General features: G+C 40.2%; 1 protein-coding gene across 1 annotated transcript in view; it reads left to right on the top strand.

The window, feature by feature from the left end:
* rbpjl (recombination signal binding protein for immunoglobulin kappa J region-like) overlaps positions 1–20,879 on the top strand; it is a 50,541-nt gene extending 29,662 nt beyond the window's left edge. Inside the window, exons 11-17 of the mRNA XM_050037565.1 lie at positions 3,537–3,711; positions 4,691–4,828; positions 7,162–7,274; positions 12,215–12,355; positions 12,452–12,607; positions 13,843–13,946; positions 20,256–20,879. Of these exons, the coding sequence (XP_049893522.1) occupies positions 3,537–3,711; positions 4,691–4,828; positions 7,162–7,274; positions 12,215–12,355; positions 12,452–12,607; positions 13,843–13,946; positions 20,256–20,556 (1,128 nt within the window). The 3' untranslated portion in view covers positions 20,557–20,879. The remainder of the gene's footprint in view (positions 1–3,536; positions 3,712–4,690; positions 4,829–7,161; positions 7,275–12,214; positions 12,356–12,451; positions 12,608–13,842; positions 13,947–20,255) is intronic.
* The last annotated feature ends 2,143 nt before the right edge of the window (positions 20,880–23,022 follow it).

Raw genomic sequence — 23,022 nt, 5'->3', positions numbered from 1 at the left:
TGTCAAATTCAGTGACAGACACCAATTTTCTGGCAGTTTAAACTGGCTTTTGTCCCGGATCAATTATCCCTTAAATTCCTCTTGAAACAGCAGAAATTCTGCTGTATCCATCTTCCTTCTTCCCCCTCGGCAGTGGATCAGATCAATATTTATTGGGTTGTAGATTTGTAGAATTTATAGTTTTATTATTTTCACACATTATTAGTATAAACCAATAGTACTGTGAAGTGTTTTCCTGTGAAAAAAATAATTTAAGGAGAAATTCAGTGTTGGAGTCCTCTGTCGGCAAACAGCCACAAACGATCTGAGACCAGATGCATAAAAATCTGTATTAATTTGTGACTAAAACTGTGTGTATGAACTAATGCAGAAATATGCATACGCATTCTTTTTGGCAGATTTATAAAGCTGTGCAGACACCTGATTATGTTTTGAATCACTGCTGGGCACATGGACATGCGTCTCATTTCCACCCCCACAGTTCACCATAAGTGGATGTAGAAACACCATTTAACATCTGTTTGCATATCGATACTTGTGCCCCTCACCACTCATTAGAACTGTCAGTGAGAAATACAACAAAGGACGTGCAGTTTTCCTGACTGTGTCACATCGATGAGGTTCTCCAATGGTGCCAGAGCACGCGTCATTATGCACTGCTGTGGATGTTTGTAGCGTCAGTGCCACTAATTCATCACGTTACACCACTATTCTGGTTAAGTCTTCATCATTATTATTATTATTAAACATCAAAAAGATTATGATTCATTCATGGTGCTCATGTTGAAACTGACTTTACAAAGTGCTTCACAGTATAAAATCAAACAATCACTAACAGGGAGATCAGTGTAAAAAAAAGATGATAAATTGAATCACTCATAAATAATAAATAATTAAAAATTAACTTTGTAAATGTGCCTTCAATTGACACTTTACAGAACGCCATGTAAGCTGCAAAAATAATAACACAATCAGTGAAATTGGCAAACAACCTCAAAACAATGTTGTTCATCTCTTAACTTATATTTAATCTCCTTCTCATCATCTCACCTGCAGCTGTCTCAGCTAAAAACATGTGTACGCCTGCTCTGAAGAATATGTGAGGTGTGCCCATTCTTCCTTTATAAATACCAGTTATGTGTGAGGAAAGGCGTACACGTGTTTTTTGTGTGTACACATTGTTTATGCATCTGTCCCCTGGGGTCCAACACTGTCCACCATTTACCCTTCACTGGAGTGAATGACTAATGGTGTCAGTATACTTCAAACAAAGTGAAAACCTGTTGTCTGAAACCACCTCCCTCCACAACTCTCTTTTTAAAAATTTCAAACCATTAATTACCGTTACTTTTCATGCGATAATGTGCTCTGTTATCCCATCTACAACTTTGACAAACAATAGACATAATGTAGACACAATTAAAAAGAAATACGTCTCTACATATTGCACGCCCCCCGTCTGTGAGTTCACATAACCTTCTTCCATCCTTATGTTGCACGTCACCTTACTGCAGCTTAAGTTTGGTTTTTGCCAGAGGAATAAATGGCTTTTTAGTCAATTACTGTCTCGCTCTTCTCTACGATATCAGACTTTTCACCCTGACTTTAAGTGCAGCCATCCATGTATACTTTTTTTTTTTTCAGACAACATATCGTACATCCTTGTTTGTTTCAAACATACCCAAGTCTCCATCACTCCAACGATGTGTGGCAATGTGCACACGATAGAAGGACACTAAATGATTGAAACATGATCAGTGACAATATTTTAGACACATTACAAACACATTTTTGTCCAAGGTGCAGCAATTGAACTCTGGAGAAAGTGAGAATGGGGTTGTTTCCAGCGTCCTCTGTTTCAGAGACAGTTTTAAGGCTGCGACACACTTCATGACTGTTTCTAAAAATCATGGACATGATCTGGACGTGACAACTGATCAGACTAAATTGGTACAGGTCCAGGTACATGTTTAATATTTGTGTACAGTCCTGTTGGCCTTTACTGCACATAAAGACTGCAAACTACTGCTGGTGTTGCGACAGTTTGCGTTCTTGCGGAATTTGCGGCAGCCAGAGCTCCAGTGGTTCGATGTGTTGTCTCATGTACTTACTCATCATACGATTTATGCTCCTTTGTAACTGACTGTCTGTCAAATATTCTTAAAAACTCTGTGTAAGTTGGTGGAAACAGTCTTTCTGTGCAGTATGTTCTCTCCCTTATAGGTTTCAGCTAATCTTCAGGTTTGTCTCGAGTGCTAGATTAACTTGAGACCGAAAAGTTATGCTGCTAAAGCGATACTGTAATGCTTAACATTTGATTCATGTTGATCAGTCAAACTGCTGCTGTCGATGAGCAATGGGAAACTGCACCTGACCTCAGACCTGCAGTGTGTTGTGTCTGAGCTACAGACAGCTCTGTGTCTGCTCACCCAGACGAGACAATCACCTCTTTTATTACAGAGCACTGTTGACTCGACAAACAGTAATGTCGAACTGTAAAACTACGCCACTGTAAACACTCTGTGTGTGTTCTCCGGCCTCTTCCTCATTTACTGGCTGAGGGACAACACAAGACACAGAGATCCTACATCTGTGTTACTGTACAGCAGAGGTGGGACCAAGTCATTGTTTTGCAAGTCACAAGTAAGTCTCAAGTCCCTGCTCTCATGTACCAAGTCAAGTCCCAGATCAAAACAGGCAAGTCCCAAGTCCTAAACTTTGAGTTTCAAGTCCTGAACAAGTCATAATGTGCTCTTTGCCAAATGTAATGGCTTTGTAATAGCAGAGCAAGTAAGTGTAAAATTATCAAGAACGCTTTTTTAAATTTATTTGTTAAAAAAAAGTCTGTTATGAAAAGTGTAACTGAACTTAATTTAAAAAAGACATGGCACTCTCATAAGATATAGCACTATTAACCACAGCAGAATGAATCATGTATGTTTCTGTCCCATCTTGTTTTATTTTACCCATATTATATTGGAGAAATGTTTATTACTTTCTCTTCCTGTAAGACTACTCTTCCTTTAAAGTGATAATTTATGCCGTTCCATGTTTTGTGTTTAATTGTCTAAAGGAATTAAAAAGATAAATGTTTGTAGGTTCAGGAAATGAATGAATGTGTTGCGCACCTTTTCAATAACATACTTTTTAATCTTTGGGTTTGAGGGGAGGTGTCAGGTGTTCTGAAGTCAAAAGGCTCAAGTCCAAGTGAGGTCACAAGTCATTGGTGTTTAAGTCCAAGTCAAGTTGCAAATATTTTTTGATTTCGTCAAGTCAAGTCTAAAGTCATCAAATATGTGATTCGAGTCCACCTTGAGTACAAGTCTGCTGTATAATCTCTTCATCTGCACAACATCCCCGAAGACTCTTCATCTTCTGATCATGGATTAGATATTAGAAAACATCTAAGGCTTCGTCTCCTCTCAGTGTTTTAATAAAGTTTGGTATGATGGAAGTTTTCCAGACACATCCTGCTCTCCCTCACTCACTCATTCCCTCATTCACTCACTCATTCACTCACTGTGTTTCTCCATCAGATGTTTGCCTGTGCCAAGTCGCTGTTCATCTCTGATCAGGACAAGAGGAAACATTTCTGTCTGCTGCTGCGACTCTTTTTGGGCAACAGACAGGAAGTGGGTTCGTTCCAGAGCAGGATGATCAAAGTCATCTCCAAACCGTCTCAGAAGAGACAGTCCATGAAGAACGCCGACCGTGAGTCACGTTTCTGTGTATTTTCAATCAGGCAAATGATTGATTTAACACCTACCTATCAAGGAATAGTCTAACCTTTTGGAAAAAATATGATATGCTTGTAGTTTAATCTAATCTACACATTTTTATATACTTTTTAGTCCTGTTGACGAGTGTTTTGTAACATGTGAATCAACTTTTTTTCTGTCTTTTCTTATGTGTATAATTTTCACTAGTTATTTCTAACATCTCATGACCTCATAGATTGCTCCCAGGTTTGGCTGAGTGTTGTGTTGTATGACTTCCTGTACTTGTTGGGTCACTGCAGACCCCAGGGTCAGTCTTATTCAGTTATTTAAAACCTGCGCGCACACGCACACACACTCACACACACTCACACTCACACACACACAGTCAGTCACAGTAACCTGAGCGATCTGACGGCACCTGATCTGCTTTCTCATCTCTCAGCTCAGAGTGACATCTCCTTTTAGTGCTTGTGTTTGTACTTGTACATCTATCTTTGTTAGAACAAGTTTGAGGTTTAGACTTTGGGAGAGAGGACATTGTTGGAAAGTGAGGACATTTTTGGCGATCCTCACTGCGGAACAGACTTAAAAGGGCTCTCTGACGGTTCAGACCTGGTTTTAAGATTCAGGTTAGATAAGCTGAGGGTGAGAGCTGGGGTGAGACAGTCATGGTGGTTAAGGTCAGGTTAAGGAGCAAGGGAATGCATTATGTCAATGAGAGTCCTCACAAGTATAGAAAGACAAATGGTGTGTGTGTCTGTGTGTGTGTGTGTGTGTGTGCGTGCGTGTGTGTCCAACAGGTTGCAAATGATGCATCAACCAATAAAATGCACATTCCTGCAGGCAGACAGGAACTGAGCCTGAGTCCTGTGTTGTACAGTGTGTGTTTCTGTGTGTGTGTGTGTCAGTGTACGTTTTATCTTTACAGCATTTCTCTCTTTCTGTGTGTGTGTGTGTGTGTGTGTTTTCAGTGTGTATCTCGTCGTGCTCCAGAGTAGCTTTGTTCAACCGTTTACGCTCACAGACGGTCAGCACGCGTTACCTCTCAGTGGACAGAGGAGCCTTCATCGCCAGCGCCAGACAGTGGACAGCCTTCACCATCACCCTGGGTATGTGTGTGTGTGTGTTTTTGTGTGTGTGCATGTCTGTGTGTGTCACCACTTGTGTGATAACGATACTGTAAAGGTCATGAAGTGTCTCTAGTAGTAAAGCTACCAGCTCTGCTTCAACACATGTACCCACACAGTGACTCTCTCATATGTGCTTGTTGTGACAGTCGAAGCTCCACCAGACTTCCTGAGACAGATGCATAAACAAAAATCATGTTTACATCTTTTCCTACACATAAACTGGTATTAATAAAAGGAGAGTGTGCGCACCTCACGCATTCTTCACAGCAGGTGTACACACAGTTCTTAACTGAGATTGCTGCAGGTGATGTGATAAGAAGGAAATTAAATATAAGCTGAGAGACGAATGACATTGTTTTAAGATTTTTTGCCAATTTCTTTGATTGTTTTATTATTTTTGCAGCTTAAATGGCGTTCTGTAAAATGTCAATCAAAATGTGCATTCATCAAGTTAATTTTAAATAATTTATAAGTGATTAAACTTATCATTATTTTAATTTACATTCATCTCCGTCAGTCATGGTTTAATGTGATCCTGTGAAGCCCTTTGTAAAGTCTGTTTTAACACGAGCGCTGTGAATAAATCATTGTTCTTTCTTCTACTCTTTAATAATCATAGTGATTAGGCGCGACAAATATCAACGGCCATGTGTAATGACAGTTGCTCTGGCAACTTTGGAGAACCTCAGTGATGTGATGCAGTCGGTGAAACTGCACTTTCTTTGCCGCATTTCACATCGACAGGTCTAATGAATGGTGGAGGGCCACAAGTATCGATATGTAAACAGATGTCAAATGGTCTCTCATTCAAAAGCACTGTCAGTCCTTATAACTTGGTGCAGGTGATGGCAGGAAACATCAGACTGATATTAAACAAGTAGATGCACCGCACACAAGAACGTAACTTGAACTGATGTTTAAAATGAAGATTAAAAGAAGCATCTACTCATTAACTATCAGTATGTTGAAGGGTGTTTCTACATCCATTTAAGGCAAACTGTGGGTTTGGAAATGAGGCTCGTGAACTTTCGCCCAGTGCCACAATGATCAATATTTATAAAACAGAATCAGGCACATGCACAGCTTTATAAAACCAATGAAAAGAATACAGATGAATATTTCTGTCTTTGTGCGTACACACAGTTTTAGTTGTGAATCTACACAGTGTTTATGCATCTGGCCCCCTGTCTTTACAGCAGAGATACAGAGAGTCTGACAGCCGGTTACCTCGAGGGTCAACCAGTGTCCCCTGACCCTCCACGTTACACTACATAGCCACAAATTATTATTATATTTATATATATTGTGTGTAATTATTGAAATTGTTAGTGTTTGTGTAACTATGCCCACAAATCCTGCTAAAACCCTCACATCCAGCATATATACAAATGCAACAGAGGAGTGACGACAGGAGCTGTGGTGGTATCATTTAAAGATTTTTAGTTTCTATAAACATACACAAAATAAAAACAGCCATAAGTTACAAAAGTAAAAGTCTCTAAACCATTTTATCCTAATCATTGATTATAAACCTTGTGACAGACTGACACCCTGTGCAGGCTGTACCTCACCTCACTTCACCTCACCTCACCTCACCTCACCTCTTGCCCAGCGCATGTAGGGATAGACTTCAGCTCTTCACAACCCCGAAACAAGTGAAGCTGCCAAGAAAATTAATAGATGGGTGGATAGATACGAGACAATTTCAGACATGTTTGGGTTTTTCTTTGCATTCCTTCAGTTGGAGTCACTCCACGCTACAACTGTAAACATGGTGGATACTTTCTAAGATCCATACATCTGTGGGGTTACATCAGGAGTCTTTGACAAAGACACTGAAACAGTGATAAACACTGGCATTAAAGTAGTTACTTTCCAGTCACTAGACGGCGTCTTTCACCACCCGGCCACCAGGCATAAATACAGTCAGTGTGTGAGCAGCGTTTCCCTGAACACGTCTGGAAAAGTCTAAAGATCTGTGAGGTTATTTATTTAACACAGTTAAACCCAGTGTGCACAGACCTCCCACCACCAAAACCTAAACCTCAATCATTCATCTGTCTGCAGTCCCTCCTCTCTACTATCACCACACACACACACACACACACACACACACACACACACAATTTGCATTTGTCTTTATCCATCTGTTGGTAGAAATGTAAGCCATACTAGGAAAGAAATGTGTTTTTTTTAATGAGGAAAGATTTAATAACTGTAATGTGTGTGTGTGTTTCCATGGGAGTATGTCCATGAATGTGTTTGAATATTCATGTGTAGTTTTGTGTGTGTGTGTGTGTGTGTGTGTGTAGTGGAGGACCAGCGTGCTGACCAAGGGGACTTTGTGCTGAGCGAAGGCTTCATCTGTTACGGCTATGTGGTCCAGTTAGTGTGCACCGAGTCTGGAGTAGCTCTGCCACCCATGGTAAAACACACACACACACACACACACACACACACACACACACACACACACACACACAAAGATTGCAGACTTTTCTGTTGTATCACACAATAAGACCCCGAGTGTCTATAATAGCAACAGCTGGATGCTTCTCCTCAGTTTTTCATTTATGTGCAAAACAAAGTCACATAAAAGGATCAGATGTACCACCAAGTTAAAATCGCCCTGAAAGTTCAGCAGTGATAAAATGTCCTCGCAACCACTGGATTTCCTTCGTAGCTCAGTTCAGGAAATTAAAATAATAACAGTGAGGAATTTTTGAAAGCCTGCTGATTCACTGAGAATGTGTTTAAATCTCTGTGTCTCTAAGTGTACAACCTGCTGTGGTGTCCTTAAAGGGGAACACGACCTAAATTAAGAAATCCAAGCTGTTGTGTCCTAGGAAAGAAAAGTTCAATCAATATTTGTGAACATGAGCTACTCTCTCTCAAAGCCAGAAACCAGAGTAAGTCTCAAACTCTGATTTTGTGGACCTACAAAATGTTTTTTTTATTTTTTATACCTAAATGAGCTTTGTTCTATTGTAGAGCTCGCAGCTCTGAAACAGAAAATGTCCCTATATACTCAGAACACTCTGCTGGCTGCTCTTAGTTTCATCTGTAACATCTTTTACCATTCATTGTCTGTGGAGCAGCCCCAGACTTAATACCCCATTACATCACAAATATAAATTTTAGCTCTCTGTTTTTTGGATTTGGCAGAGAGTTGTTCATGTTAACTAATATTTTTGGTCTGTCTCAGACCATAGGAACAACGTGTGAATTTTGAATATGGGTGTTTTTTTTCCCCTTTACCCAAGACACTAAATTCCCACCACCTCAAAGTGCCACTGTTATTTAGAAAAGGATTAATCATTGTTGGGTTTTAGTCCTTTTTTGAAAAGAAATCCTGTGATGTTGTTTCAACCAGCAGGAAATATCTCACTCTCTTAAACTAGTTTGTTTGTGTCGAGCACAAGGGGTAATCTGCTGGTGTGAAAACTGAAGCTAACGTCGAAGTGCCTGAGACCTGCATTGTTTATAATGGCCAGCAGGGGGAGATAGTGATAGTCTGATAGCTTAGGAGCCTGTGAGAAAATGACCCGACTTCTCTCTTGATGTAAACATTTTTTAAATGAGTTTATAGTCTTATTTGCTATTTTCAAGACTTCTTTAATACAGCATGATGTTCATTCTGTGAATTACTGTCCTGTTTAAAGTAAAATATATGATACAGCAGGGTGTGTTTTAGGGTGTGGCTACCTTGTGATGGACAGGTCATTACCATTGTGTTGTCCTGAAAGCCACTCAGAGGGCTTGTCTGCTCATTTTCTCCAGTAAGTAGATTTTGTTTTGTGCTGCGTCGCATTTACCTTTGGATGTCTGAAATCGGAGCTGACCTGAGTTGACCGTGTGTTCCAGTGCAACAACTCCGCAATACCAGTTCTAGCTAGGTTAGCCATTGTTAGCAATACTCGTTGAGAACAATGCATTACGCTGTATTTTGTGCACACAAACACTGTAGTAACATGTCCACGGGTGGAAGTTGGACAGGACTGTGTGTTTGACTGATTTATTGAGACACAAATAAGACAGAAATGCTAATAACCAGTATATTACTGCAGCTTTCACTACTGTTGATGGGCCAGGCAGCTATCTTGGATTTTAGGTCAGGTTTGGTGAGGTTTCTCTGACTCTCCCAGTCTGATATCTGACTTCAGGGGGAGTTCCAGTTCACATTTCTGCCTGGGAATTTGTGAATTCCAACTTTTCCAATGCAAATGGAATGCACCTGTTTTTTCCAGCCAAAATCAGCATTCCAAATATCACGTTAATTACGGATGCACCTTGCTAGCCAAGCTAGGTCCAACCTCTTGTCCATATATGGTCACTTCTGGTTGCATAAAAAAACAAGATGGCGACGGCCAATTGCCAAACATGAGGCTTCAAAACATGGATGTATAAAGAGAACTAAATACAGCATTGGAGGCAGTACCCTGTTTCTCAGGGGCTCATGAAGCCAAAAAAGTTAATCTACTATAAAATTACCTAAATGATTGGCACTGCTTCCCCACTGTGTGGCCCATAGAGCCGGCACGCTAGAGACTTCCATTGTCCGAGCTGGCTATTTACAGTTTAGCCCTCTGATAACTTGAATGGGGATAAAATGATTCAATCGTTCGTTTCAGACTTTCCAAATTTTATCGGATCAATCAGATCAAATCCAATCATTTCAGAGGGTTGTGATGCTCAAAAAAAATGTATCCACTGATTTGCAGACGTCTCTTTTGCCATTAAGTTAATGCAGTAAAAGTCTTTTTTGGCAGCAGGGCATCATGTGACAGTGTAATTACACTGTTTGGCCACTATGAAAATTGATTTCAAAGCTTGGCACACCACCTGGATGCCTGCTCGAAAATGGAAGTAAACAAACCTACTGGTGACTACATCCACTTCTTTTATAAAGTCTATGTTAGAGCAGCACAGATGCACACTCAGTTGACCATTCCGCCAAAAAGTAATGAAAGTTGTTGTGGCATCAAAAACAAGCCCTGTGTGACTGTTTGTATAACCACAGGAAAGTGAAAAAAGATGTCTGTCTCGTGCGATTATCCAACATTTCAACCACAAAGTTTAGGTATAATCACTCTGAGTCTATATGTCTTACAGATGTGAGTTTGTGCAGGTGTTACATAACCCGATAATCCCATAAATGCTGTTATTGTTGAGCCCGACCTCCACTTTAAGTTAAACTTAGACAAACCTCTTAACAGAATCCTTCACAATCCGCTGAGCAGACTCTTTCTCCTCCTAAACTGCTGTCATAACAACCTCAGCTGCTGCCTGCCGGTGGATGGTGAAGGTATATCTACACATTGCACCTTGATATGTTTTTGTAGTTGAGGCCTTTTGCTGCACGGTTTGTTTGAAGATAGAGAAATGTTTCCTGCTGAGTCGTTTTGCGTGACGAGCTGCTCGGCCCTGTTGTTTGGTTGTGGTCAGCGTTCAGGAGCTGAAGAGGTGAAGGGAGACGAATAGACCGAAATGTTCAGCTGGATCAGCAGCTCTGAAAAGACTTAAATGTAAGGGTTTTATCATCTGCGTGCGGTGCAGTAAAGGGTGTGTTTGAATGTGTTAATACTTAGGACTGGGGGCTCAAGGTCTGCAGATACCAGAAGCAGTTCATTGTGCAGACCACCTGGTTTTTATTTAGAGTACACACCTTTTTAAAATCCCATCACTGAACCGTCCGCTGGCTGTGTCAGCTTCCTGAAGGCAGCTGTGTGATGTTCTAATTTAAAACTCTTTTCCTACTCAACAGTTATAAAGTAAACTAGTTTTGTTGTTGTATTGAGATTGTATGTAACTCCTGTATGTTTGACTCAGCTATTGATTAAACACCGTCTCTTCCTCTTCATGTAACATTTGCAGCTCTGTTAACAGAGAAAACAGAAAGATAACACTCAATTACATTTATGTTATCTTTGTTTTTAAGCTCTGTTATTGCCCTCATGAGGCCGCGGAGTTAGGTTATGCTACGGATTCAGTCAGGAACGTGACTGAAAGTATGCATCGTATTTCATTCCTAATTAGGGTTACATAGGGTCAGCAAATTTCTGGACATGAAGGTCCAGTGTGAAGGATTTAGGGGGATATACTGGCAGAGGTGGAATGTAATATAATAAGTATGTTTTATTTAGTATATAATCACCTGAAAAAGGATCCTTGTGTTTTTGTTACCTCAGAATGAGACGTTTATATCTACATAGGGAGCAGATCCTCGTCTACAGAGATCACCATGTCACCACCATGTTTCTAGAATAGCCCAGAATGGACACACCAAACACTGGCTCTACATAGCGACACTAGTGTTTTTAGGTTGGCCACCGTAGTTAGAAGCCCATCTGTGACGAGCTGCGTTGGAAAAATACTTGATTTTTTACGTGAAACTGCTTTATTCAGTGTTTTTACTGGTTTAAATCATCTGGTCTGTTTGTTTCAGAGAGGGAGAGACCTCTGTGGAAAATTCAGCTCCTGGTAAAAACCTCCTGAACAATGAACACTGAAGGAATTCTAACTAGGAGAAGTTTAAGCAGTCTGTAGTCCTCACTATGAGAATCCACTCAATCCCCCAAAATCTGACACACTGACTCATTGTTTCAATATAAAAATCATTAATTTTAATAGTGAATTTATTTAGGGGAGTAAAACACATACAGTATATGGAGGCCAGGGAGTAAAATTATTTGGGCAAGTCTTTTATTTTAGAGGGAGGTCATAGGGATGGTTTATGTTATTATTCAATGAAAGCTCTTAACTTTGAAAGCAAATAATGGTCTGTAGGTCCGACACTTTGGTCCAGACTGAATTGCCATGAACTTTTGTAAAGACTCATGTTCCCCTCAGGATGGCTTGTAATAACTTTGGTGATCCTCTTTTTTCATCTAGTGCCATCATCAGGTCAAAAGTTTTAATTTGTCCAATTAAAATTACATCTCCACCATCCTCAGCTGGACTCTGAGTTCAATGCTAAATAAAAAATGTTAGCATACTAAATTAGGATCATGGTAAACCTTCCTACATCAGCATGTTACATTTAGCTCAAAGTACAGCCTCACAGAGCTGCTAGCATGGCAGCAGACTGTCAGTCTTGTCAAGATGAGTTTATGTTTTAGGAGACACTGATATTCTTGTCAGTGTGTTATGATGCGAGTCCTATAATAAATACATTGTGAGAAATTCACAAGTCTTGTCCCTTTTCCTGACTGTGTATCTGACAAATCTAAGAGCTCCTGGTATCATGACAGAAAATATCATCTTGATTATTCAAAGGAAATCATATTTTCAGTTCTGAAAAGATTCCTGAGATATTAGATCATGCTTATTGACTTATTTTTTCCCTCGTCTTGTTCCTGTCTCCAGGTTATTCGTAAAGTCAACAAGCAGCACGCCATCTTAGACGTGGATGAGCCGGTCTCTCAGCTCCACAAGTGTGCCTTCCAGTTCAGAGACAATCCACACACATACTTATGTTTATCCAATGACACCATCATACAGTACCAGGTGAGACCCCCTCAGCCCCCACACTTTCTGTTCCCCCTCTCACTCTTCTTCCTCTGTTCTTCCTTTTCAAACATCTTCATCTTCTCCTTCCTTCAGGCACCGTCCAATGTCAGAGACCCAAGCAGGGTGGTGCTGAACGACGGCTCCTGTTGGACCATCATCGGAGTGGAAGCAGTGGAATTCACCTTTAATCAGGGTCTTGCCTGCATCCAGACACCGGTCACTCCTTTCCCTGTTATCACTGGGTTAGAGGTGAGTTCGGCAGGAAGACAGGTACTGACACACGCACACATGGCAGGGGAATTAAAAGGTCAATCGGTTTGGTTCACCCCAAGTCAGTCAACACAGCTGCTGAGAACGAACTGTTTTCTCCAGGAATGTTTTAAACAAAGATACTTTTCATTTAGGCTCCATGAGGAGAATACAGGAAGAAAACAGTGTTTATTTATTGATTTATTGATTAATTTATTCATTGACTAGCCTCCTAGTGAAAACCTCCTCCACAGCATTGAAGAAACACTGATTTGTAGCATGTTTTACTTGTTGTAATCACCAGGGGTCTCATTTATAAATCAATGCTCAGGATCCATGCAAAAAATGGATGTATGGAAAAAGCCAAAAATGGCATGCGCCAAAAAATATTCATCAATTCCTACAGTCAGGCCTCCAGCTCACCATCTTCATCACCAATTTCTAGTCTACAAAATATTAATAAGCATGGGTCAAAGTCTGTTAATTACAGATCACAACTTTTGTGTGGAAAGTGACATACACCTCTTTCAAGCCTCATTTTGTGCATACACACTGTTTATAAATGCGACACCTGGTCCCTGGAGAGGAAGCAACCTCTGCTCCTGTTAAAACTTCCTGAACGATGAGCACTGAAGGAATTCTAACCTGGAGAAGTTTTAGCTGGCTATTATCTGAAGTCTTTACCGCTAGATGCCACTAAATCCTCCTAAGTCTTACATACTGCTCCTTTAACAGGGTTACAAAGTGCTACATAGAAAAATATTAGTAGAGATAAAACTCAAAACAACAATGAAACAACAATGATGAAAAAGAGACTATATAATTGACGATACAGACTGCTATACTATACAGACAGGTGAACCAGCTGGAAACACGACTGCTGCAGGTCATAAAGATGATGATGGTTTTGCATTTTTCAGACATGTAACTACAAATCCTGGTTGTGTTTGCTCCCTTATTATTTGAGTGTTTGTCAAATAATTCAGGATTGGGTCATTAGCATTAATGTCAACCATTTTCCAAAACAAAATATGTTTCTGGATTTATTTCCTACCTCACAGCAGCCATAAGTTTTCTCTATTACCTCAGTACAAAAATCAACCTGCAAAGACTTGAAAATCACCTGACGTACAGCAGATCATCCATCAGCATCATCATTTTGTAACCTGTACCAATATGTGGTGATGTGAGCAGTTGAAGATAAAACAAACGTGTGTGTGTCTGTGTGTGTGCAGGTGAATGGTGGAGGACATGTTGCCATGTTGGAGATCAACGGAGAAAACTTCAGCCCTCATCTCAAAGTCTGGTTTGGAAACAGTGAGGCTGAGACGATGTTTAAGTGAGTTAACAGGAGATACAAAAACAGCATGTGAGAGGAGAAGAGGACATTTATTAAAGTCAACAGACAGTCAGACGTGTGGACAGGTAGGATGCAGAGAAGAGGTAAGAACAGAAGTGATCAGATAAAAGACAGGATGAGGACTGATCAGTGAAAGGGATAAAGAGAAGAATAGAATAATCTAGAGGAGATGAAGGGGAAATACTATTTCAGTGAGACAAAACATTTGGCATTGTCAGAACTGTTAGAAGCTTTCAGGTGCCATACAGCAGATATAAAGCTCAACAAACAGACCCTGATGGGATTCATTGGTAACTGTATCTGTGTTACTGGTTTTTCATCAGTGTGCACGACTTCTCCTGAACACACTGACCCAGAAACCAGAAAGGAGGGAAGAAATATAAACACAGATCCATTAACAAGCGTACAGTATTACCTGCAGACGCACGTACCAACAGTTGTCATTATACTTTTACTGGCCGCCTGCTCTGTTGTCTGGTTGGCTTTAATAGCTTCTGGAAAGTCGGGAGGCCACATGGGAAAAATACTTTGTTTCAGACAGTGAAACATATTGTTTATATCTTGCTCCAGATCTGACAGAATGAACGCTGCCTCAGGCAAATAAAATACATGTTTTAAAACATAATATTATTTTGATTAAAAAAAGACTTTTACTGGTGAAACCATGGAAATATTTTGAGAGTAGAACAGACATTGAACTAATTGCTGTCGTTATCAGACTATTACAAAAGAAAGTGATAATTGTTGTTAGTTGTTGTTATGACGACATCACACGTCAGTGGGGCCGTAAAGTGCGTCACACACAGTTTTTGCCTATTCTTATTAACCTATTTCCCTTATTAAACAGAAAAATACCACTGTTCACCAGTCCAAGTTTCTCTCTTCCACTACACGAACACTAACGTCAGCTTGATTGCCTTGTTAACTCATCGTAAAACACACTTCATTCAAACTCAACAGCAACCGAATAAAACTCACCAAAACCGTCTTTCTTTGTCCAACAACAGGGGTGGACGGGCCATCTGGCATCCTGAACCTCTCCCTCTGCCTCTCAGCTGTGTCCCTAACTGCAGCTCTCACTCGCTCCTCAGAGGCAGTTACAGTAAAGTTACATCATAATTTAGCAAACATGCAGTCAATGGCAACAACAGAAACAGGAAAATAACAGTTACAGTAATATTTTGAAATCAAGGGATTGCTAAAGGCCCAGACACACCAAACCAACATCAAAGAACTAGCGGTGGCATAAGCTGACTGTTGTACGTATGACGTCGTCTGTGTCTCAGCCAAAAAGTTGCACATGAATGCACTGCAAAGACTACAGCTGATGGCCAACCAGCACATATGTTCTGTGCCTGCGTGAGAGGAAATAACTCTCCACACCAGCAGACAGTGGTAGTCTGTGATCGCCATTCAAAAAGGGAAATCAGAAGACTGTCTTGATGCTAGTTAGCCAGTTAGCACATTAACAACACAATCAACATTGAAAGAACAGAGCATATTTACTGTGCGCCAGTGAACAATAACATAAATCCTTAGGAAACATTTCTACTGAAGAGCTCAGTGGCTTAAGAAACACAAGTTTGTTTCAGTCTCACTCCCTCTTGATTTTAGCTCTTTGTTTACTATCCTCACTTCCGTTTCTCCTCTTGTCCGCTGAGCTGAACTGACAATCAGATCATTCACCAACATGCTTCGCTGTCTGCAGCGCTGATTCAACATACTGAATTGGTGTGGGAAAAAACTAGGGTGGCAGACGCTCACCAACAGCTTTACATTGACTGACAGCTAACTGTCGGCTTGGTGTGCCAGGACCTAAACTGTCATCAAAGTTGGTCTCTGGCAGTCATGGAAAAAGTACTTAGATCTTCAAGTAAAAGTACCAACACAGCAAGTAAAAGTCCTGTGGTTAAAAAGGGGAACACTACCTATCTTAATATTTCCCATGTTATTTCCATGGCCTAGGAAAGTTCAATCAGTACTAGTTCAGTGTTTCTCAACCCGGGGTCGGGCCCCTCCAAAGGGTTATCACATAAATCTGAGGGGTCGTGAGCTATCTGTATAAGCTCTGGTACATACATCTATTTTCAGTTTTCAACTATATATCAAATTTGAGCTTTTCTGTGAAATATTGGAGAGTTTTACTCCTCTGGGTCTCAAACACTTATATAAATGAAACATTAGCTGTTTTTCCATAAACACATTTTTTGCACATTTTGAAGTAGAAAGGCTGAATGGAAACTAAATTACGCTTCTCTAAAGGTGTCATAGAAACACCTTTGCCGAAAAAGTTCTGATGTAGCAAACATGAACTCGTCTGACTGATCAGCTGTTTCTACTGCATTAGAATCACTGCATAATTCTGTTCAATTTGCCCAACTGCAACCACTTCCTGGAGTGTGTTCCTTTTTCTCTCATAGTTGGTTACATGGCCAAGGCAGCTTGTTTTGTTTTTGTCCACAAGCTTTACTTCTTGTACTCTGTTTACTGGTAGAATACGTGAAGTGTAGCCTGGATGGCCAACTTCTGACCAAACTATGCTTTTTTTAACAGCTGATGAAAACGCATCTAATTCGCTTTTATTTTGTTTTTTTTTGGTGACATCTCTAAAGACGTCTCTGCTTCAAAAAAAAATTGTAACCAGTAAAAACATTAAATAAATCAAAAATCTGTGTTTTTAGGTGCTCTCCTCACAGAGGAGCTGCTAACTATGGAGTCCAACACAAAAACATGAATGGCCCTATTTAGAGCCAGTGTTTGGTTTGTCCTTCTGGGCTACTGTAGAAGCATGGCGGTGCAACATGGTGATCTCTGTAGATGAGGACCCTCCCTGTGTAACTATAAACGGCTCATTCTACTGCTGTGTTCACACTACGAGTGAGACAGCAACAGACCACAATTCATTTTTAATAGAAGCCAGTCATGACACCACAAACTGATGCCAGACACTTGTCACTGAGGACGTGACAAGCAATTAACGAAATTTGAGCTAGCTTGTGCTGTTTTCAGCACTCCAGTGATGCCGTGAGGTGTCAACCAATCACATGGTTTGTTTATGGCTGTGGTACTGTGTGTTTTAGTTTGGTTAGCTGACACTGAGCTAACTCTCTGTGTATTGTGGTGCATATGGAGACGCAAGGGGGCGGCAAAATGTGATGTTGAAAAAGGGCTCAGACACTGATACTGATACTGACACTGACTGCAAATACTTTATGTCCTAATACACACTTTAGATGACGTTCAGTGGAGGTGCTTTGTGTCAGGTAGCAGACACACATGTGCCCATAACGACGGTACTATGTTAACAAGTGCTTGAAAATACATAAACGTCACCTTGGCGATAATTTAGCCAGGCAAACTGTTGCTTTGTCACTTGTAGTGTGAGCACATCATAAGGTAACAAAAACACAACAGTTTTTTTTTAATGTGATTATACACTAAAGAAAAAACAAAGTTATTATATTACTTTTCTGTTAATTATCCCCCTAAATCCTACACACTGGACCTTTAAATATAAAATAAGATACTTAAAGTAGATCGACCTCGAAATACTACTTGAGTTATGTAAGGTGATCGTGTAAAACGTTTCTGTGTAGGTGAATTTTTGCTTTAACAATCAGTTTAGGAGGCCCTGTTTCTTTTATTTATGACCGTTTCGTGACATTTGCTCTCATGCTGCTTCACCACAGAGACACCTGGTGTAGAGCCGAGCTGCAGCACAAAGGGCAAATTAAAGTCTTAGTCTTGTTTCAGTACGACTGCTCAGCTCTGTGAAGCTGGCTGCCCATAAAAGTTGGTTTTATCGCATATTAAGTGGCACTTCAGCACCAAATGTTATGTAACAAAGCAAATTATATTTCATTTGACCCAGAATTTGAAAGCAGTCATTTTGAAGTTTGTTGAGGAATTTCCATGAAGAACAACATAGAATGTCTGTCCTGCTGAAGACTGTGGCTGGTTTTAGGAAAAGATGATGACTTTAAGGTGAGGGTGACTTGTCCAATAAGTTTGATGTATCACTAATCTGCACAGGAGACACATATGTTTAGGTATTTCTTGTGCAGATTAGTGATAATACATCAATATGTCAAAATATGTCACAATACAATATATTATTGTTGTCCCAGCTGAACAACAACCATCCACTGAGACAGAAACATTTTGTTACTTTATTGTTCAGTGTGTGTCTGGTATCATTCTGGTTCCCCTCTCTCAATTTCAAAGGTCTTTGCGTTCATGTGGGTCTATGATCAGCAGTTTGATTAGTGGAGTTAACAGTTGACCAGTCAATGCAATCAGATCAACAGACAAGAGGAGCAGCTGCTTTTTTTGGACCAGTGCAAGGAACAATTAAGGTTGACTTTCACTGCACCCTATGTTCTACTGCTCTGTCTGTACCCAGATACCATATATTTCATTTGATTCATCCATACAAAACCCAAAGTGTGAAAGCAAACATGCTAGCTTTTTCCATATGGTCCCAGTCATTATGCTAAGCTAAGCTAACAGGCTCCTGGCTGCAGCTTCAAAGCACATTTCCCAAAATGTTAAACTACCTCTTTCAATGGATTACGACTGAAAATAATTATTATTTTCATTATCCATTAATATGTCACATATTTTCTTGATCAGTTTATCATAAATTGTGATGAAATAGTGAAACATGTCTTTCCTAGTTTACAGAGAACATTGTGATGTCTTCAAATGTTTTGTTTTGTCCATACAACAGTTCAAACTGCCAGAATTCAGTTTACAATCATTTACAACAAAGAAAGGCAACAAATCTTCTCAATGAAGAAGCTCTTATGTGTGAGTGTTTGTATTTTCTGCTTTAAAATTACTTAAATCATTAGTCAATTATCAGACTACCTGCCAATTAACTTTCAGTCGACCGATTAATCGACAGATTGTTTCAGCGTTTGATTCTGTTTTAAGGAGTTTTGTTGTGGCTTTGTTAAGAAAAAGAATCTTGTTTGTTAAGACTCAGTGGGGATAGAAGGCGGGCAGTTTCCCAACAAGTTTGACTAAAAATAATCTTGACAGTCATGACATTCAATGTACTGAACTTTCCTACTGAACTTACCTGAATTCATCCTTTTAAAGAGTGTGAGCCAAGCTTTGACCCGAGAGGCATAAAGGGCCTTATGTTATATTCAACATCAGTGGAGGAACTCAGCTCAGCTTTCAGGGAACAATCCTCTCTCTAACTCTTGTGCAGGAGAAGTTACAGAAGGCCGCAGCAGAAACCTGACATTCAATGCGTCTCCTCGCAGAATCTCATGTGACGCATCCCAAATCAAAACAACCTCTCTGACGTCAGAGTCCACCTCAGACCCACAACTGAAGTGCTGAGGCATCGTAAGTCAGGGTCTCTGGCTGCGAGTGGCTTGCCACCGGCTTCTGCAAATATTCCTCCCATCAGCAGCAGCTCGGCAGCGAAGAGGAAAGCCGTATTTATATAACACAGTCATCCACAATGTGCTGTTTGTACGAGAAGCTGCAGCCAATTAGGAACATGATCTCTCACTGCCATGCAAGCCAGAGGTGTAGTGTAGGCTTCAGTGAAGTACCTGTATGTATAAAAGGGCATTTGAAGTTTCTGCTGCTCGCTAGTGTTTCATATCAACCACAGAAATATGTTTAATCTGTGTCTGTCCATAGTTCATTTATCAGTGTTTTCACTGGTGTTGTTGTTGCTCAGTTTATAAAAAGAAAATCCTGCTGCAAAAACAACAAAATAATATCAGAAAGTTTTTGTTTTCTTGGATTTTTTGAAATCAGGCCGGTTATTTATTCATATCAGCTTTTTTTCATAAATCCTGCAGCTGCAGCAAAATGAAAGGATTAACACAGCAGAAACAGTGTGTGTGTATGTATATACAGTATGTTTCGGTGTCTGTAAGAGTGTATTGTTAATGATTGTGCATTGCTTGTGATTTTTCCCAAGAATGTGGGACTCAACACCCAGTTTGTAAAACTGCAAACCATAAAGCTCTCTTGAGCTGCAGAGTCAGAAGATAATTTGGTTCATCAGAATTAGAAACTCCTCTCACATACAAGAAGTCACGTGATCCATTGTTTATATAAAATATTGATTAGAGCAGAATTTACTTGATTTGGAACATTTGTTGATCTACCGTTAACTTGGGTTTTAAGGTATTATTAGGAGATAATTTAACAGAAGGACTGTGATGGATTCCAGTTTAACCTTTACTTGGTCCAGTCTGGGTCCATCTGCTTTCCATCAGCACATTTTATTACAGAAGTCTTCTTGTTTTTTCCTCTCAGGTCTCCCAAATCTCTCCTCTGTGTCGTTCCTGATGTCTCCGTGTTTAGTGATGGCTGGCGCTGTCTGCGCCGCATCATCACCGTCCCTCTGTCTCTCATCCGATTGGATGGCCTGATCTATCGCACGTCCTTCAGTTTCACCTACACCCCTGAGCTCCAGCCACCGCCATCCGTCCGAGGAGCAGCGGGAGGAGGGAAGAGAGAGGGAGGCATGGATGGAGACCAGCAGGACGACATCCTGTTAGAGACCATCCATCAGGAGTTCACCAGAGCCAACTTCCACCTCTTCATGCAGAGTTAGACTCCCTGTCTGTCACCTGGAGACAGAGGTGGAGCCCTCAGGTGAATGTTTGGAGCAAAGTCTGGTTATCTGAAAGAAACTGATTTTTATTGTTGTGGATCACTGCTGCTCCTGAGTCAAAGAACTGTGTGTAAATTCTGGACCACAATCTTCCCTCTTTGTCTTCTTAATAGTTCATGTTCATTGGATTAAAATATTCTGTGGATATGATGGAAAATCAGATTAAAAAACTAACTGTGAATTGTGCAGGCTGGAAAAAACAGTTATTTGTCCACGATAGTAAACAAGGTGTCAAAATTCAGTCCAGATCACACCAGTTCCTCCAGATTGTTCAGACTGTTTGAGACAAGGTGAAGGTACAGAATCAGGCTGCACTGTTTGTACATTTTCCTACAAAAAGTAATGTACCCAAATTTGTGCATAAACCACATAGTTTGGAAGGCTGTGTTCACTGAGAAATGCGCTGACAGGAGTAAACAAAAAGTGGTCCTGAGCAGTCCATAAGGAGGCAGATTGTGGTGGTGGAATTGTCACAAAACACAGGACGTCCTCAGGGACTCTCCCCAGGAGGCCGATGTTTGGAAAGATGTGAACTTTGTGTCATTTTAAGGTACGTAGTCCCCATGTTTCTTTTCCTAAACCAAACCACAGCTTTACATTAGTTATGTAACTTATAGTTAAGGATGTAACGTCATTCATGGGGCGCCAATTTGTAGGATATCATATGAACCGTTTTATGTGGATACGTTGACAGAATAGCTGACAGCAAGAAATAGGCAACAGCACAGACGATTCAATCAAACAAGAGCAACTTGTTTTGTTTTGACTTTTGTTTATCACAAAAGAGAGAGGAGCATCTCTCTTTCTCTCTCTCTCTCTCTCTCTCTCTCTCTCTCTCTCTTTCCCACAGTCTGTAGTTCAAGCAACAGCAGCGAAAATCCGCTGAATGACATAAAACGCTTTTTGCTGGCAAATGAGCAGTAAGATCTGAGTGCTGGCAAGATGGAGGGAAGTCTACCACGGTTTATTTACACACACTATCCACGTTATTATGATACAAAGCTTGCTTTTACTTATAGTGTTTACAGTGTGCTATCAGTAGTTTTACTTTAGTGAAGTGAAGTGAAGGATCTGAATACTTCTTCCACCACTGATCTGTTGTCATTCATAAGAACTTGTGTGTAAACCCAATCCACACTACAGTTCAGAAGTACAAATTTGCCTCTGTGAATATTAACGCTGTAACAATGAGGCCTGAGTAACACTGTCCTGATACAGAGACGTTTATACGATGTGTTCAGAGGTGATAAAAGAGCCCAGAGTGGGAAAAAATGAACTGTGAGTGCCTGAAAGATTTAAACAGAGAGCTATAGAGAGTTACAGTGTGACGGACAGACTGACTGCTGCGAGCAGGGGCAAGTTTTTTCTGGAGATTGAACACGCGAGCTGAAGGTCAAAGGTTGTGAGAGAAAGCAGCAGTGAAACTGTCTGCTTCCCATCAAATCCTCTGAGAAGCTTTCAACTCAGTATTCTGTGAAAAGATGGAAGTTAAAGTGTAATCTGAGTGTGTGTGTGTGTGTGTGTGGGTGTGTGGGTGTGTGTGGGTGTGTGAATGGCACTTTGTTGTTAAACTGTAACTGTAATAATTCACTTGGGTTGAGCAGTGAAACAGCAGCACGAGTTTCTCCCAGAAGATCTTTCTGAATGTTTTCAATCACTGAAACGTCAGAATTTGGTGAGTGACAGAAGGGGCTCAGGACATTTACAGTTCAGTTTAGTTTAGGCAAAATGTTTTTACAAAAATTAACAAAAACTAGTGCCATTGAGAAAACACAATACACCTTTCAAGAAATAGAATAAAACAGGCCTGTTTGATGTTTCAAATATCAAATATTGTGAAAAGTATTATGTAATGTAACTCCTCATAACGGTTACATTTAATGCATTTTATCTGTTTAGAGTCAGTTTTTATTCTCTGTTTTCTTTGATATTAATAAAACCATGTTTGGAAACTTTAAGCGCGTCATGCTGAAAAGGCTTCAGGCAATTATGTTCAGTTTACAGTCAGTAACTCCATCAGTGTGAAGGGTGGCGTTGAGTGTGGTGTCCAGCTTCTTGGCATTGGGGCTACGCCACCAGACTGGAGCACAGTACTCGGCGTCTGAAAACTTGGGCTGTATACATGCCCAAAGAATGCTATTAAAACACATATAATACTAACATATCCCACGTCTTAATTGGAAAATGCTAATTTGTAAAAAGCCTAATTCAGAAAATCCAAACAGAATATGCTGTTTACATGAACTGCATCAAATTCCAAATATTGTCTTATTATAATAATGTGGATGCCACTTTAACATCATCTACTGTATAATAGTAACTCATTCATTTTCATGACTGCCCTGTCCCCTTGAATAACTTCCATATCAGTCATAAACAGCTTTGCTTCTTGAATACATTTTGACT

Source organism: Epinephelus moara, chromosome 24 (assembly GCF_006386435.1).
Source record: "Epinephelus moara isolate mb chromosome 24, YSFRI_EMoa_1.0, whole genome shotgun sequence".
In the NCBI taxonomy this organism is placed as follows: Eukaryota; Metazoa; Chordata; class Actinopteri; order Perciformes; family Serranidae; genus Epinephelus; species Epinephelus moara.
This window is presented reverse-complemented; position numbering and strand designations above follow the sequence as displayed.